Source organism: Empidonax traillii, unplaced genomic scaffold (assembly GCF_003031625.1).
Source record: "Empidonax traillii isolate 1590-97213 ecotype Southwest subspecies unplaced genomic scaffold, ASM303162v1 scaffold302:size813347, whole genome shotgun sequence".
Lineage (NCBI taxonomy): Eukaryota > Metazoa > Chordata > Aves > Passeriformes > Tyrannidae > Empidonax > Empidonax traillii.
Window position 1 is genome coordinate 671994 of NW_020955495.1, and position 16147 is coordinate 688140.

Below are 16147 nucleotides of genomic sequence, written 5' to 3' on the forward strand. Positions count from 1 at the left end.
GACAGGAGAAATTTGAAATGTCCATGTTAGTGGTTCATGTAGAGAAACCTCTGATGAATCTGAATGTTAGTGCTTCTCAGTACTGCAATCACACAGTAAGCCCATGAGGTGTCTGTTGGGAAATATCCCCTCCTCTCCTCAAGAAGCTTGCTTACTAAGTTAGTTTTAACCTAACAAAGAAATTGTGCAGGCTTAACCTAATGTTTTGGACCAAGGTAGAGTAGTTTCAGAGCATCAGAACTGCAAAGTTTCTACTATCTTTATCCGACTTTAAAGGTTTAAGTTGAAAGCTTTTAAAAAGATTTTTCAAAAATTGAACACGTTTCTCAAGAGGATTGTTTTGCCACATTTGCAAAATCTGGGATCTTAATTTGATTTTTTTCTTGAGGTGTACTGTCACTTAGTGCAACACATAAAAACAAAGCTGAGGATATTTAAATTACTTTATAAAGCTCAGTGTGGACAGGTTTTCTTGTCCTTGTGAAAAAACTTTACTGACCCAGGGAGAAATGCATATTTTAACTGAGGAAAATAGATGCTTTGTTCCTACCAATTTTTTTGCCAAGTCTTAGCTGGATAGAGATCATACAGACTGAGGTGTGTGTATCACAGAATAGATGTTGATGAATACACACATTGTAGAAGTAGACTGATATTACATCTTCAACAGTAAAAAAGTAGAGAAACCTCTATATTACTGGCAGAGGGAACAAAATGAAGAGAGGTCAGTCCTGAGCCAGCGCAGACCAGTAGAGAGCTGAGGGGAAAGCGTGACTCCCCAGGGCACAAGGATGCTGGCTGGCTTTCCATCTGCTCCTGTGAGGCAACAGGAGAGTAAACTATATCTGCTGATTTTGAGTACAAAAAAATGCATATGTTTTTAACTACATTGGTGTCTTGTGGTCACCTAATTTGGGGGGACACACATACTGCGTCAGAGGCATTAATCTGCAGTGTGGCCACACAAGCCAGTCGGTAAAGACTAGCTTCAGCCAGCTCAAACACCTATGGTAACATCCTTTCATTTACAGAAACCCTTATAGTAACATCTCCTCTTCATTTGCAGAGGGCACTCTTGTAATGAGAATCTCATGATAAAACTCTCTTCTTCACTGAAAAGCTCTCACAGCTTGATAATGCAGCTGTCACCATGGAGATTTCACTCCAACAGAAAAGAATGAATTTGGTGCTGTGTAACTTCAGAAATGTGTAGCAGATACTTCCCAATGCCTTCAGCTAAACCATCACCCGAGGAGAGAACTTGGATCAGAAGCTGAGAGAGGAAGTACATATACACTGATGATAAAAGATATTTTTTGTAGATGACCGGATCTCAAGAAGTGGCATGTGTTTAACGACAGGTAAATGTGAAAGGGCATGAATAAAAGCCTCAGAGCCTGAGCCAACAGGAAGGGAAATAGACTTGCCTCAAACTTGAAGGAAATATTCAAATGTGATGGTCTGTGAATTCCCGTTGAGGTCTAATTCCTTTCCCTCAGAAAGGATATTTTCACGCAGAATGGAATAGTTGATGTTCCTTAAGGGAAAAAAAAAAAAAAAAAAGTCTTGCTATCAAGAAGTATTTAGAAGGAATTATTTTTTTTCTTTCCTCTTACCAAAATTATGTCCTCTTAGCTAAATATGTTTGGATTATTTATTTTACAGAAATTGCCCAGAAAGCAATTACACCAGTATGAAAGGATTAATTTCTGATTTTTAGTGGTCTGTCTTTTAAGGGAAGCTCTACACAGTAAGCAGTATGTTACAAAACTGAACAAAGCATTGGGAAAGCTAATATGGGAAGCAGTCCTATACTGGTCGGAAGATAAATGTAGTCATGTAGAAGGTCTCTTCTTTTACTGTATTTCTGTTGGATTAGGAAGCAATTCTTCCCCTCTACTCTGCTTTCAGAAAACCTTCAGAGGAGCACCACAAAAAGGGTCAGAAGGCTGGAGCGCTTATCATATGAAGAAAGGCCAAGAGAGTTGGGATTGTTCAGCCTGGAGAAGAGAAGGCCCAGGGGAGACTTTATTGCAGCCTTTCATAATCTCAAGGGGATCTGCAAGAAAGCTGGGGACAAACTTTTTAGCAAGGCCTGCTACAATAGGCGTTTTTACAATAGATGGTTTTAAACTAAAAGAGGATAGGTTTGGGTTAGATATTAGGAAGAAATTCTTTGCTCTGAGAGTGCTGAAACACTGGAACTGTTTACTCAGAGAAGTTGTGGATGCTCCATCCCTGGAAGTGTTCAAAGCCAGTGAGAGGTCTTTGAGCAATCTGATCTAGCTGAAAATGTCCCTGCTCATTACAGCGGGTTGCACTAGAGGATCTTTAAGGTCCTTTCCAACCCAAACTATTTTATTGATTCTATGATTTATAGGGTCTCAGGAATATCCATAGCTGTCATGAGACTTGTTATTGACTGCCAGAGTAGATGACAGTAAAATCAGTTCAGTATCTAATCTGAGATGTTCCTCCATGAAGCAATAGAGAAAGAGTGGGAAAATGGATAAAAATAAATACTGCAAAGATGGTGGATAGTGGAAAACATAGTTTAGTTAAGAAGACAAATGAAGGGAAAACAACAATAGAGATAAATTTGAATCTTAAAACAAGGAGGATTTTTTTTATTGTTTTGTTAGGGTTTTTGATTTGTTTTGGGTTTTTGATTTGTTTGTTTCTTTGTTTTTGATTTGCAAAATCAAACAGAGTCAAAATATAAGGAGAAAAATAAAAAGAGAAAAATAGTGAGCTCCTTTAACGTGAATAACTAAGAAGACCTGTATAGGAATTAAACAGCAAGGCTGAGTGAACCAAAAGTAGCAGGAAAATGAGAGAGAACTCTGTAATAAAACTCATAAAACTTGACGTGAAATTAATGAGTCAGAGTCTTAAAATCATGAGTCATTTAAACGGTAAGGTTTTTCAAGGATGAAATATTGTCTTTTTCACTATCAGGGAAATGGTAATCAAACTCAACATGAGATTGTTTAAGGTTCAAGAAGTTACTTTAAAATAGATTTAAAATATCCCAGCTGGCTGACCATGGGGTGAAGCCTGGAAGGCACGTGCCCCTGACTCCCTGCCTACCCCCTCCTTTGGACTGTTCCTTCCCCTCCAGCCTCGATTACCCCTGTGTCACCCTTGGTGTGTGCTCCTGGCTGGCAGCCCGTGTCTCCTTCTTCCTTAGTGCCTTGTATTTTCCTTTTGCCATGCTTCATTTCTCCTATACTTTTCATAAAACCCCTACACCCCCTATCATTTGAGTTCCCCTTAGAGCCTTCTGCATCTTTTTACTTTTAACTACCTCATTTCTTTGTCCTTGCTTTTCAGCTCCAAAAGCTGTGGTGCCTGAGGACATGCCAGCTTGAGGTTTTCTCAATGCTCATTCAAAATAGCTTTCCGCTTTGACTCTAATTAAGTTGTTGTTATTAAAAGAAGACAAGCACACAGAACACCCCCTCCTTCTTTTCTGTCCAAGAACCCAGTATTATGAAAACTGTAACAAAAATGTGAGTTAGTGGTGGTGGTGGTGTAGTGTGCTGGTGCTACAAACTCTTCCTGAACACAGTGGAAAACTTTACTTTCTGAATATTTTTTATTTAAAAAAAAATCAGTTTTTTTCAATTTAAACTTAATATATGGTCAGTTTTAAAACAGTAGGAAAGTATTTGATTTGCTGATATATGCAGAGAATTTTGTTATGGTTTTTTTTGTGCATGTGTTTTAAAATGTGAATTTAAAAGGTTCCTGATCCCACAGTAGCCAGAATACAGAAGTTATAAAAGGGGATTGCATCTGTGACTTTCATTTCATGATTTTAGAGAATAGATTGATTCAGTTACTCTTTCCATCTCTCCTTCCCTCCTTGTTTCCCTCCCTCTTCTTTCTTTCGCCCTCTTCCCCTTGCCTTTCCCTCTCTTTCCTCTCTGTTCCTCTCTCCTTCACTCTGCACCTCCTCCACACCACTACTGACTGCTCTTTCTTACTTGTAGTGAGAGAATGTAACGAGTTACTGGCTCTACAAGCTGCTGTTCTGAGCTCCAAAATTTGAAGCACAATTTCTCCTATCTTTAGTAGATATAAGAAGGAGGGTCTCCGTAACAAGAGACCAGCTTCAAATAGGTGAACTTAAATGTTTCAGGGCAAAAAAAAAAAAAAAAAAGGCTCCACAGTAGATTTCTCATTGGTTCCAGATACTCACCTGTTTAACCAAAGAAGGAAAAGTGAAAATAATTTTTGAAGTGCCTATCATGAATGGTGTATATGATGCAAAGCCAGTCCTGAGGCTGGGCCTGTAGCCAAGTTTTGCTGTTCTGCTCCTTTTGGGCCAGCTCCGCTGATCTGCTTTGTGCTCCCCCCGTGGCTGTGGTGCCTGGCCCGTCCAGGTTACCCCCAGGTTCTGGGGACTAGAGAGTCAAAACACTATAACAACTGCTGAGATAAAGAATAATTTGGGTTTCTTCCTTGGCAGACACCTGCGTTTGCCACTGGAAGGGCATGTGGGTGTCTTAAGTTGTGTACTAGGGAAATGAGTTGTGGAGGATCCAGGCTTCAGCATGTACAACTTACTCAGGGAAATTTAGGCATGACAAATTCTTCCTCCTCCTCTGGTTTGCCTTGAGCATGGCCAGGCCAGCTAGTCTTGCTTATGTGACTTGCATATAGCCAAAACCTGTACTAGTGATCCATTTTCTTTGCTGCTGCTTGCTGTCTTTCTTACCGCTGATGCATAGACTCCCTGGCCTCTGCTAATGTTACTGTTATTTATTCATTCTCTTAGAAAGTATAAGAGAGACACCATTAGTGTTAAATAACACCTCTTTGCCAGAAAGGTTTTTGTTTAAAAGTGTCACAGTGTATTTAGTACCATATGTGTGGTAGAAAACATTTTTTGGTGGTTTTTTTTGGTTTCTTTTTACTTAAGGTGTATGCTTGTCCGCTCCTGCATTGGCTTTGTTTTCCCCACTGTGAGAAACTTCGTGGTAGAATATGAAAGATAAACAATTATTTGTGAAAAAGAGGAAGATGGATTCTCTGACCTGAAAGCAACAAAAATATCCAAGAGAGGCTTTTCTAATTCACTGTTTTAAAAACTGATTAATTTTAAAGCTAAACACATGCAATAGAGCACACTGACCTCTTAAGGACTTGCATGGTCCAGCTTAGGTGATACAAATTATTGATCTTCTAAACTATAACTTTTGAGGAGCTGTGCACTCCAGAAGTGAAAATGGGTAATAAAAAATATATCCTGTTCCTTAGCTGGTGACTGAGTATGAATAGGAAGCGCTTGCTCATTACTCTCCAAAATAGCCTGGAAAGGGGTGCTGTGTATTTGTTAGATGCCTTCTGGAAGGACTTTTCCATGTAACCTCTGAGAGGTGTGAACCTGGGAGCAGAGAGGTCCAGGGATGCTGAGACAGAAACGATGAAAAATGCAGACAGGGAAGGATATCTCAGGCCTTCCAATAATAATAGAAAAAGAAACTGGAAACTCTAATAGAAGTTATTCCAGAGGAAGATGGATTTGGAGGGAAATTATGATCTTGTTATGAGCTTTCTAAGAGCTAGAATTATAATTCCTAAATTAAAATCTCAGGAGGCAAAAAACCCTGTAATTTTACATAGAGAGTATGAAACTGAGGGCAAAGAGAAAAGAGGCAAGCATAAGAACTTCTTAAATTTTAAGTATGAAGTTTAATAAAGCCGAAGATATCTAAGTACAAATTATTTTTCATGTGTTAATCCTATTTTCTTTCTTATTTGCATATAAATTGCACTGATTGAACCTGAGGTGCTTTAAATATTGGTGTAGTTGAGCTACCTGCATTTTAATGTCTTTTTTGGGCTTGAAAGAAACCCTCTTAACTGTGCAGAGTCAGACATTTATGAGTTTTATTAAATGCTTAAATTTTTTAAAATCAGATATGAATTGAGTTTTTATTTATGCTTGTTGTCAAAATAGCTCAACTTCATGCCTAGAGTCGCTTATTACTGGTTTGGTTCTAATACTCTGCTTAGTATAAATGCAAATGTAGAGGTTATCTCTCCCCAGAAGTGTGTCAAACTTAGGAGGCAAACAGGAAATCATGGGATTTTTAATGTTAATCTGCAAATTAGTAGTTTTGTACATGCTGTGGGAGAGGTGGCAATTTCAGAGGAACTTGACTGAAAGGAAGAGATGTTTGAAGCTTGGTGGGAGTATGGGGTGGGAAGACAGGCGGGATATGTCGTGGACAAAAAAAATATGGGAAATAAATGAGTTTATTTAAAGATTACTGAGGCTGATACACTAATAGAACGTAAACTGAGTAGGAACATGGTAAAAAGCTCTATCAAATATTTACATTTTTGATGCTGGTGTTCAGGTGTTACAATGATAATGGCCATAGGAGTAGGGTTGTGGCAGACCTGAATTTACAATTATATGCATTGCTTCAGGAAAGGATAATTTAGGAAGTACCTTTGTCTTTTTTTGATATTTATTTCATCTAGTGTTGTTCTCTCAATTTTCTGTTTTTCATTTGTTAATGTTCTACCTTTAATATTGTTTTGATTATAAATCTTACTCTATAAGCTAGTCACGACATGTACCACTATTTTTCTTCTTTAAAATATTTCTACCATAGAGGCTCATAATTGTTGTAGATGCCTTCAGGCATGTTTCTGGGAAGCATGATATGAATTTTATAATGCTTAGACACCGGTTACTTTGGTTTGGGGGGATAGTGCCCTTTTTTTAATGCCAAAATCTAGCAAAATCTCATTAGCTAATTATTTCACTTGTGTTTTTGTAGGCTTGAAATGCTGAATTGCTCTCCGCTGTTTTTTTTGAGGGGGTTTGTCTGGATCAGATGGACTGTTTTCAACTGCTTTTTCAATTTTTAGAGATTCTTTATGTGTTGCTTTCCTGTCTGTAGACTTGTAACACACCTGAAATGTTTCTACACCAGTGCGTGCAGCCTGAGGAACAAACAAGAGGAGCTCAAAGCTTTGGTCCAGTCCCAAAGATTTAATATCACTGGCATAAGCAAAACCTGGTGGGATGAGTCCTGTGACTGGAGTGCCCTGTTGGATGCTTACAGGCAGTTCAAGAGGGATAGGCAGGGCAGAAGAGGTGAAGTGGTTTTGTAATAGCAGGGTTAGAATGTATGGAGCTCACAGTTGGCAATGGCACAGTTGAGAGCCTCCCAGTTAGAGTTAAGGGGCAAACAAATAATGTGGATGTCATTGTGGGAGTCTGCTGTAGTCTTCCCTGCCGGGATGATGATGCCAACAAATTATTCTTTGAGGAACTAAGGGGCACTTCCAAATCAACTACCCTTGTCCTTATGGGGGACTTCAACTTGTCAGAAATCAACTGGGAGCAGCACACAGCTGATACAAGCTGATAGGCCAGAAGATTCGTAAAAAACCCAGATGGAACAGGTCCTAAGGGAGCTGACTTGGAAAGATGCCCTCCTTGATCTGCTGCTTGTCAACAGAGTGGATCTCATGAGCAAAGTGAGATTGGGGGCTGTCTTGGCCACAGTGAACACAAAGTGATTGAGTTTAAAATCTCTGTTGACAAGAGGAAAAGTGCCAGCAAATCCTTAGCTCTGGACATGAGGAGAGCAGGCTTCAGGCTGCTCAGGGAATTAGTAAGGAAGCTCCTCCGAGAAAATGTTTTTGCAGGTGCTGGGGTCCATCAGTGCTGATCACTTTTCAAACATCACCTCCTAAGGGCACAGGACCAGGCAATTCCCAAATGTTGGAAGTCAAGCAGGAGAGGCAGAAGGCTGGCTTGGAATATAAAAAAAGGTCAAGTGACATGGGAAGAATTCAGAGATGCTGCTTGCCTCTGTAGGGAGAAAATTCATGTGGCCAAAGGTCAGCTGGAGTTTCAGCTGGCCAGAAATGTGGGGGACAATAAAAACAGTTTTTTTCAAATACATTAATGGCAACAGACAGTATAGAAATAGCATTGGCCTATTAGAGGGTGAGAATGGTCACCTCACAAACAGGGACAGAGACAAGGCAGAGGTGTTTAATACTTTCTTTGCCTCTGTCTTCAACACGAGTGACAGACCAAGGGGATCTCAGTGCGCTGAGCTGAAGGACCATAACTGCGAGAATGATTAACTCCTGTTGACCCTGAAATTGTACGGGATCTGCTGCTCCAGCTGGATACCCACAAGTCTATGGAGTCTGATAGGATTCGTCCCAGAATCCTCAAAGAGCAGGCTGATGTCATTGCAAAGGCTCTCTCGGTGATTTTTGAGTGGTTTTGGGAATCTGGAGAAGTCCCAGCTGAGTGGAAGCTGGTGAACACTGTTCTGATTTTCAAGAAGGGCAAGAAGGAGGACCAAGAAAACTACAGGCCTATCAGTCTCGCTTCAGTGCTTGGTAAAATTATGGAGAAGATTATTCTGGGAGGTATTGAAAAACACTTGAAGGAAAATACAACCATTGGTCACAGCTAGCATAGCTTCATGTGAGGAAAGTCCTGCTTATCCAACCTGATTTCCTTTTATGACAAGCTAACTCACCTAGCTGATCAAGGGAAGCCAGGTGATGTAATCTTTTTGGATTTCAGTAAAGTTTTCAATACTGTCTCTCACAGGATCCTTCTGGACAAAATGTCCAGCACACAGCTGGATAAACACATCATGTGGTGGGAGAACATTTGGCTCATGTGTTGAGCACAGAGTGTAATAATGGATGGGGAAACATCAGACTGGTGACCTGTCTCCAGTGGGGTTCCACAGGGCTCCATCTTGGGCCCTGTGCTCTTCAAAATCTTCATGAATGACTTGGATGCGGGACTGGAGAGAATACTAAGCAAGTTTGCAGATGACACAAAACTGGGAGGAGCTGTTGACTCCCTTGAAGGCAGGGAGGCCCTGCAGAGAGACCTCAACAAATTAGAGGACTGGGTGATCACCAACCCTATGAAGTTCAACGAGGGAAAGTGCTGAATTCTGCACCTGCAAAGGGGTAGCTCTGGATGTATGTACAGACTAGGAAATGAGACGCTGGAAAGCAGTGCCAAGAAGAGGAACCTGGAGATCCTGGTTGATGGCAAGCTGAATATGAGTCAGCAGTGCCCTGGCAGCCAGGAGGGACAACCATGTCCTGGGAGGCATCAGGCAAAACATCACCGTTTGTCGAGGGAGAGGATTGTCCCCCTCTGCTTTGCACTGGGGCAGCCTCACCTTGAATATTGTGTGCAGTTTTGGGCACTGCAATTTCAGAAAGAAATTTGCAGAGAATGTCCAAAGGAGGACAATGAAGATGGTGAAGGGCCTTGAGGGGAAGCCGTATGAAGAGCAGGTGAGGTCACTTGGTCTATTCAGCCTGGAGGAGACTGAGAGACCTCACTGCAGTCTACAACTTCCTCCTGAGAGGAAGAGGAGGGGCAGGCACTGGTCTCTACTCTGTGTTGACCAGTGACAGGATCTGAGGAAATGGCCTGGAGCTGTTTCAGGGGAGGTTTAAGTTGGATTTTAGAAAAAGCATCTTCACCCCGAGGGTGGTTGGGCACTGGAACAGACTCCCCAGGGAAGTGCTCACTGCACCAAACCTCTCTGAGTTCAAGAAGCATTTGGACAATACTCTTGGGTGCATGATGTGACTCTTAGGGGTGTTCTGTGCAGGACTCAGAGATCCTTGTGGGTCCCTTCCAATCCAGCACATTCTGTGATTCTGTGAATCTGTGAAATTGGCCTGTTAAAACATTAGTGCACTATTGAATTACAAAACATTATATAAAAAAAGCAAATATAGCATTTTAAAATCTTCTTGTAAATGTGAAGTGAATTGACTTTACCAAGTATCTTTGTTTTTTTTTCAAGGTAGTCAGATATCTAACATGGTTTTAAAATTTGTCAAAGTTGGATCAGTAAGTCCAAAGTCAGGTTTTAGGAAACTCACTGATTCTTTTTTTAATATGATTTAAAAGATTTTATATGATTCCATATGAATAGAAAGATTAAATTGCTAAGTAGTGCCTTGTGAACCAAAAGCTTTTATAAGGAAATCATAGAATCACAGAATGGTTTGGGTTGGAAGAGATCTTAAAACTCACTTAGTTCCAACACCCCTGCCATGAGCAGGGACATCTTCAACTAGATCAGGTTGCTCAGGGGAACATCCAGTCTGACCTTGAATATTTCCTGGGATGGAGCACCTACTCTATTCCAGTGTTTTACTATCCTCATAAAAATACAAATATATGATATCTATATAAAAATATCCATCATAAAAATTTTCCTCCTTGTATCTGCCCTCTTTTAGTTTAAAACCATTACCCCTTGTCCTATCACAACAGGCCCTGCTAAAAAGTCTGTCCCTGTCTTTCTTCCAGGACTCCTTTAAGTACTGAAAGTCTGCAATGAGGTCTCCTCTGAAATCTCATGTATGAACATAAAAGTACACCAGTGTAATCTTAACTGTTCATGTTTGGGAATAAGAAAGAGATTATCCTTTTACTCAGTTCTAGAAGAATTATTCTCAGCTCATCTGATTTGCCTGTTCAGCTGGGGGCCCTCGAAGAGATTTCACATTGACTCTGCTGGCATAGAGGAGGAGTTTGTGAGGGAAATTCAGTTCACACATGTGAATTTCATTCCTTGTCAGGGAGATTTAGCTGAAATAACTAAGTTTCATTCTGCGTATAAAGTTGTAACCTTCTTTCATTTCTTCTCTCAAAAGAGAGAGATACGGGCTCAAAAGCAGATTAATTATTCACTAACTACTGAATAGTACCTTGTGCGCAAACAGAAGGCATTTACCTCAAACCCTGTTGATGTATCATGTAATAAATCTGGCAGTTATGGCTTTTTGTCTTATCTTTCCTTGCAGTGTTCATTAAAGTGTTTCTCACTCGTAACAGATGGTCAGAGCACAGCTTTGAAATTTGCCTGAAGATGAAGCCCTGCTGATTCCATTAAAAGTGAAGAATTTTTGTGGAGATGGAGACAAAGAGGGATTTATTGTTACCATTCTGATTATTTCATACAATGTCTTCCTTTCCTTTTTGCTTGCAGGTGATGTGCCTTCAGGATTTTTTTGGTGATGATGACATTTTTATTGCATGTGGACCAGAAAAGTTCCGTTACCAGGATGACTTCTTGCTGGATGAAAGTGGTAAGAAGATGTATTTTCCAAAATTTTTACAACCAGAGTAGAGGGCAGATTTCCATATCATGCTAATTAAGCTAAAGCTGTGTCACCTAAATTTATTTCCAAAATAGAATAAGTATTTTGATTCTAAATATGGAAAATAAGAGGTCTGAAAGCAACATTAAAGCTATCTGCATGTGCAGCATAAAACTTGACTTCAGCCTGAGTTTCAGATACCATAGGAAATAGTTACGTGTTTGGTGGAAAACTCCTTTTTTTGTAAGATCTTTCTTAGTGTTTTGGCTTTATTTGCTCTTTGAATTTATTGTGTTTCTTGATCACAATCTCTCAGACTTCCAGCTCTTACAATTGAGAAACTTGACTGAAAAATTGTTTAGAGAGAATTTCTTTCATAGTCATTATGTGCCTACTTGTTTAACTTTACCACTTCATCATTGGTTTTGATGCATTTATATATTCACAATTCAAGATGGTGCAATTGTATCTCTCTGACTAACCTGTGAAACTGGAGGGCTTCTTGGTTTACCTGGATCCAGACAAATGCTCCATTAGCTTGTGACGAGGAGAAGGCAGCAACTTGTGAAGACCTGATGTTGTGAGTTAAAGGATGACTCTGAAAAAAGAGGTATCTTCTGGGCAAGGGAATTATATTTTGGATCAGGCACAGACAGAAGCAAGAACATATTCTGCCTTCCTCAAGAGGACTTCATAATATGGAAATAAAAATCAAATAGTGTACCAGATCTGCTGTTTAAAGTAATGAAATTGCTGTTAGTTACCTCCAAGGTAAAATGTACTAACTGTGGAAAAATAGCTTTATACATCTTTAGGATGGAAATTAGAAAGGTAAGGAAGACATTTGAGCAGTAGAGGAGTTTCCCAGGTGGCTATGTGGCCAGCATGGCAGTCCTTGCCTTTGATGAGAGGAGGGTCAGGTAGTTGACTGCGTAGTCTGGATTCACTTATGTCTCTTATCTAAAAGATGACACTTTGTCAGTGTCTCCTCCAGTGTCTCCTCACAGTGAATCCTGCCGTGGTTTTTCCAGCACTGACTCTAGAAGTGCTGACAACAGATTTGTATAAATCCGTTTTTGAAATACATAGCTGTTTTTTGGAGGTCTTGTATCAAAGTACACACATAGCCTGTATCTGCTTAATCTTTATTTGTCTGACATATCAGCATCTTTTTGAGTAAGCACTAACTCTTTCTAAAACTTGGGTGCTTAAAATCATATTACACTGAGCTTAAAAAAAAAAAAAAAGAAAAGCTGAAAGGCTGAAAATACAACTTGATCTATTTTTAGTAGTGTTTGCTTTTCTACTAGGTAAAGATTCAGCGAACATTTACTGTTTTTACTGAAGGAGTGAAGAAAAGAGAAAATCAGATTCCAGTCTATGTCTCTAATTGCTTTGGAAAGTGTACGTCAACTTTGCTCTCTCTTTCTTGGGAGGTTTGGTATCAGAGAACTTGTTAGCTGATGTACCAACTGATATACATTTAGTCAACCTCCTCTGAGGTTGGAGCAAGAGTTGGGGAATTACAAAAAAAAAAAAAAAAGAGTTTAAACTTGTTTGCGTGGTAAAATTAATTTGTGTGATCATAGTGTGTTGTTAATCTAAGAACATTACAATAACTAGGAAGTGCTGTCCAACTGTACAAGTTTTGTAAAACCTGTTTCTTTTTCCCTGAAAAGCAACTTGAAGCAATACTCTGCTAGTCTGTCACTACGTCCCTCCAGTATTTCTGTTTCAGCCGGATGATGAGAATAACAGTTTAAGTGTTGCAGCTGGAGGAGCAAAGAACAACAAAATTAAAAAGTGGGAAAGAAAACGAGAGATAATAAATACATAAACAATCAGGGTCCTGGGCTTTCGGGAATTACTTCTCAGGGAGGAAGAATGCCCTTTGTTTTGTGTTCTGGGTTCAGAATTCCTGATACTAGAGGCAAGCAAGAGACAAAGTTTTTGGGATTGGAAAACCTGTTCTGGGATTCATTTTGGCTAGCATTAGGTATCAAGAGAGTAGGTACGTGCAACTGAGCCATTCACAGTAGGTTTCTTTCCCAGTAAATAAAACTTAGATCTATTGACAAGATAGATGGTAGATGTTCGGTCAACTCAGTTGAAAATGTATGTTTGGAACAGTTCATGTGAATTATGCTCCAGAAATGTCTGGTTTGTTTTTGTAAAGGCATCTATATACCTGATTTAGCTGTTCTTATTTACACTGTATGTCTCTAAATTTGCTGAAAAAAACTTTTAGGAGGAGATTTATTCCACCCTATCAGAAATGAAAAGTCAAAAGACTCATCAGTCTGCATTATCTCTAGTCATCTTTCTTTATTCTGCTCCAATGGCTTGCTCTTGCCAATGGATAACACCTTCTAAACAGAGTCAGAAATTTAGAAAAGCCAGCCTACAAGTTAGTGAGTCAATCTCCCTATGTAAGTGTGGGATTACCACTCCCCATCTCATTTCTGACATGCTTGTCTAATAAACCCCTTTAATGCCTATGATGAGGGGGAATCTGTAGCCTCTGGTGATGTTCTGTGCCAGTGGTGAACCCTTCTCACTGTGTTTTGGCTATCTTGGCCCAGATTCCCTTGCTATAAATGAAACCCATTATTACTTTTCTTATCTCCTGTGAACATGGGAAACAGATGATTCCTTTCTCTTTGAAAAGATCTGTGGGCTTCCAAAAGCCTCATCAATTTTCTTTTCTTTGGCTGAACAATCAGTTCAGCTTTTCTTTGCTTTGACTTCAGGCTCAAACCTGTCCTTGAAGAAGGGTGTGTGTTCCTTCTTTATATCATCTTCCTTCTCTGTTTTATGTCTTTCAGGAAGAGGCATTGCATATCCCCTTGGCAATCAGTTTAAAAAAGTCAGTTAATTAGAGATCCATCAAAGAGAAAAAACAAGCAGTCGGCACTATACATTGCAGTTTCTTCTCTGCCTTGATGTACAGATGGTTTTCATATTAAAAACACTGTTTATTGCATGAGATGCAGGAACCATAGGCACTACCCCCATTGTAATTCCTAGCAATCATCGCCATATCTTACCTGATCAGTAGATATGACAGCCACAGACACTTCCATCAAGAAAACTGCAAATGGGACATGAAGATGCATGTGAGTGGGCATAAAATTAAGAAATAAATACTCCTGGTTTGTCAAGCGTCAGTAGTGATGCTATTTTTGTAGAAAGTTTATGTGGGAAGTGTAAGCACAAAAGTATTATTTTAATGAAGGACACATTACATCAGCCACCTTGCAAGAAGAAAAATTCCTCATTGTAGAGTATGGCAGTGGCTGCTTCAGGCATTGTTAACTTGCAGTTTGGAAACTTTCCCAAGAAATCACGTTTTCTTTAGCTGATGGTTCAGTTTTCAAAGAGGCCAGAGGATGGTTTTCTATAGACTTCAGCTGTGTCTTGGCCGAGATTAGGGTCTAAGGGCCACGCTCACAAAAATATTTGCAATAAGCCATAATTTAGGCACCTAAATAGGATTTAGCAATATAAATAACTCATGAGATTGGCCCTAAATGAGAACATTTCCTTGGCTTATACATGTATTTCTTTTGTAGCACTGTAAAATAAAAGAGTTTTTGAGACTGGTAGTATCAGGCTTAGATTTTTAAAAATAATTAATTTTTATGTTCAGTTAATGTTGGCTGAGTGCTTTGGAAGCTTAAGAGTTGCACAAACCTAAGTATGGCAGACTTCATCACATACTGAGATGCATCATATATACAAAAGCTGCAGTCTCAGCTGGCCAAAGCAAGTGTCTCTGCCTCCAAGTAGAGTGTAACTAATATAGAATGTCTGGATGTGAAAACAACTGCAGATTGCTTGTCCAAAGCACATATTACTGTGGTGGAAACAATGATGAGAATTACTCTATTTTAGGGGGAAATTAAGACTGGAATCTTTGAAACCTAATTTCACTTTGCTGGCCTGTGTTAGTCCTCTGCTCAGCATCTCTGTGCCAGCAGTGTTACTGCTTCATCTTGCCAGCAGCAGACAACTTGCCAGGAAAATCTGAGTCCTGTGGTGTCCACACACGTGCGTGTGCGCATGGAGGCATGCACACGCATCTGATCCAATAACCATGGTTAAGGTCAGGAGTATCATGTTTATCCCTGTTAATAACTGTCATGTTACCCTAACTTTCATTAATCTGTCTTTCCTAAAAGAGGGAGGAAGGGGAAATAAGTTATAGTCCTCGTCTACTCTGATTTATAGGACAGAGACTGATGTGTTAAGCAGCTTTTGGCTGGACTTAGGAGTGGAGAGCATGCTGGCTGACTTACTCTGCCCTCTTCAAAAACTCGTGCTTTGGCAGTTGGAAAGTAGTGGTGGGTTCTGGGGACTTTGAGATATAACTTTGCTTTCAACAGAGGCATAAATATAAAGTGTTCCACTGCTGTGTGATATTTTCAAATGTCAACAACTTCTTGGCCTTGGAGACAGATATTCTGTGTATGAGGCAGAAACAAACTAAGGCAGGAGGGACCAGTCCTATGGCTGCATGTACAATTTAGACTAATGGTTCAGAAAGGGTAGAAGAAAAGAAGTTGGTTTTTTGGTGGATTTGCATCCAATGTCTCCTTTATTTTCCTACTCCAGGACCTCCATTTTCATCTCTACCCTTTCTTAGGGCTGCAGACAATTGCAGAATACTCTCAGCTCCCTCCCATTCGGCACATCACTACTTGTCCTCATTTCCTTCCTGACAATAATGACATTAACAGAGTCTCTCATTTATCCAGAATTGTGACAGTTTCACAACTTTCTGAAAAACTATATCCTCTCACTGAGACCACCCATGTCCAGCTGTGCTGAAAGTACATCCCCTCCTCCCTTGGCCCATGTGCCCACCTCGGCTCATGCTGCACGGAAGTGCTCAGCCATATGGCAGCATGTGAGTGACTCACTTGTTTCTGTTGTGTTCAATTCTTTAAAGGCAAATGCTGATCTTCAGTAAATACTCAGAACAGGCTGTTAGTGTGATCATCAG

The 16147-nt window shown here is 39.9% G+C and overlaps 1 protein-coding gene across 4 annotated transcripts in view; it reads left to right on the forward strand.

Moving 5' to 3' along the window:
* The window catches only part of DCLK1 (doublecortin like kinase 1), a 248427-nt gene that overhangs the window by 115802 nt on the left and 116478 nt on the right, over positions 1 to 16147 (forward strand). For all 4 annotated transcript variants that reach the window (XM_027890908.1, XM_027890904.1, XM_027890906.1 and 1 more), the window contains exon 4: positions 11031 to 11130. In XM_027890908.1, the coding sequence (XP_027746709.1) occupies positions 11031 to 11130 (100 nt within the window). The remainder of the gene's footprint in view (positions 1 to 11030; positions 11131 to 16147) is intronic.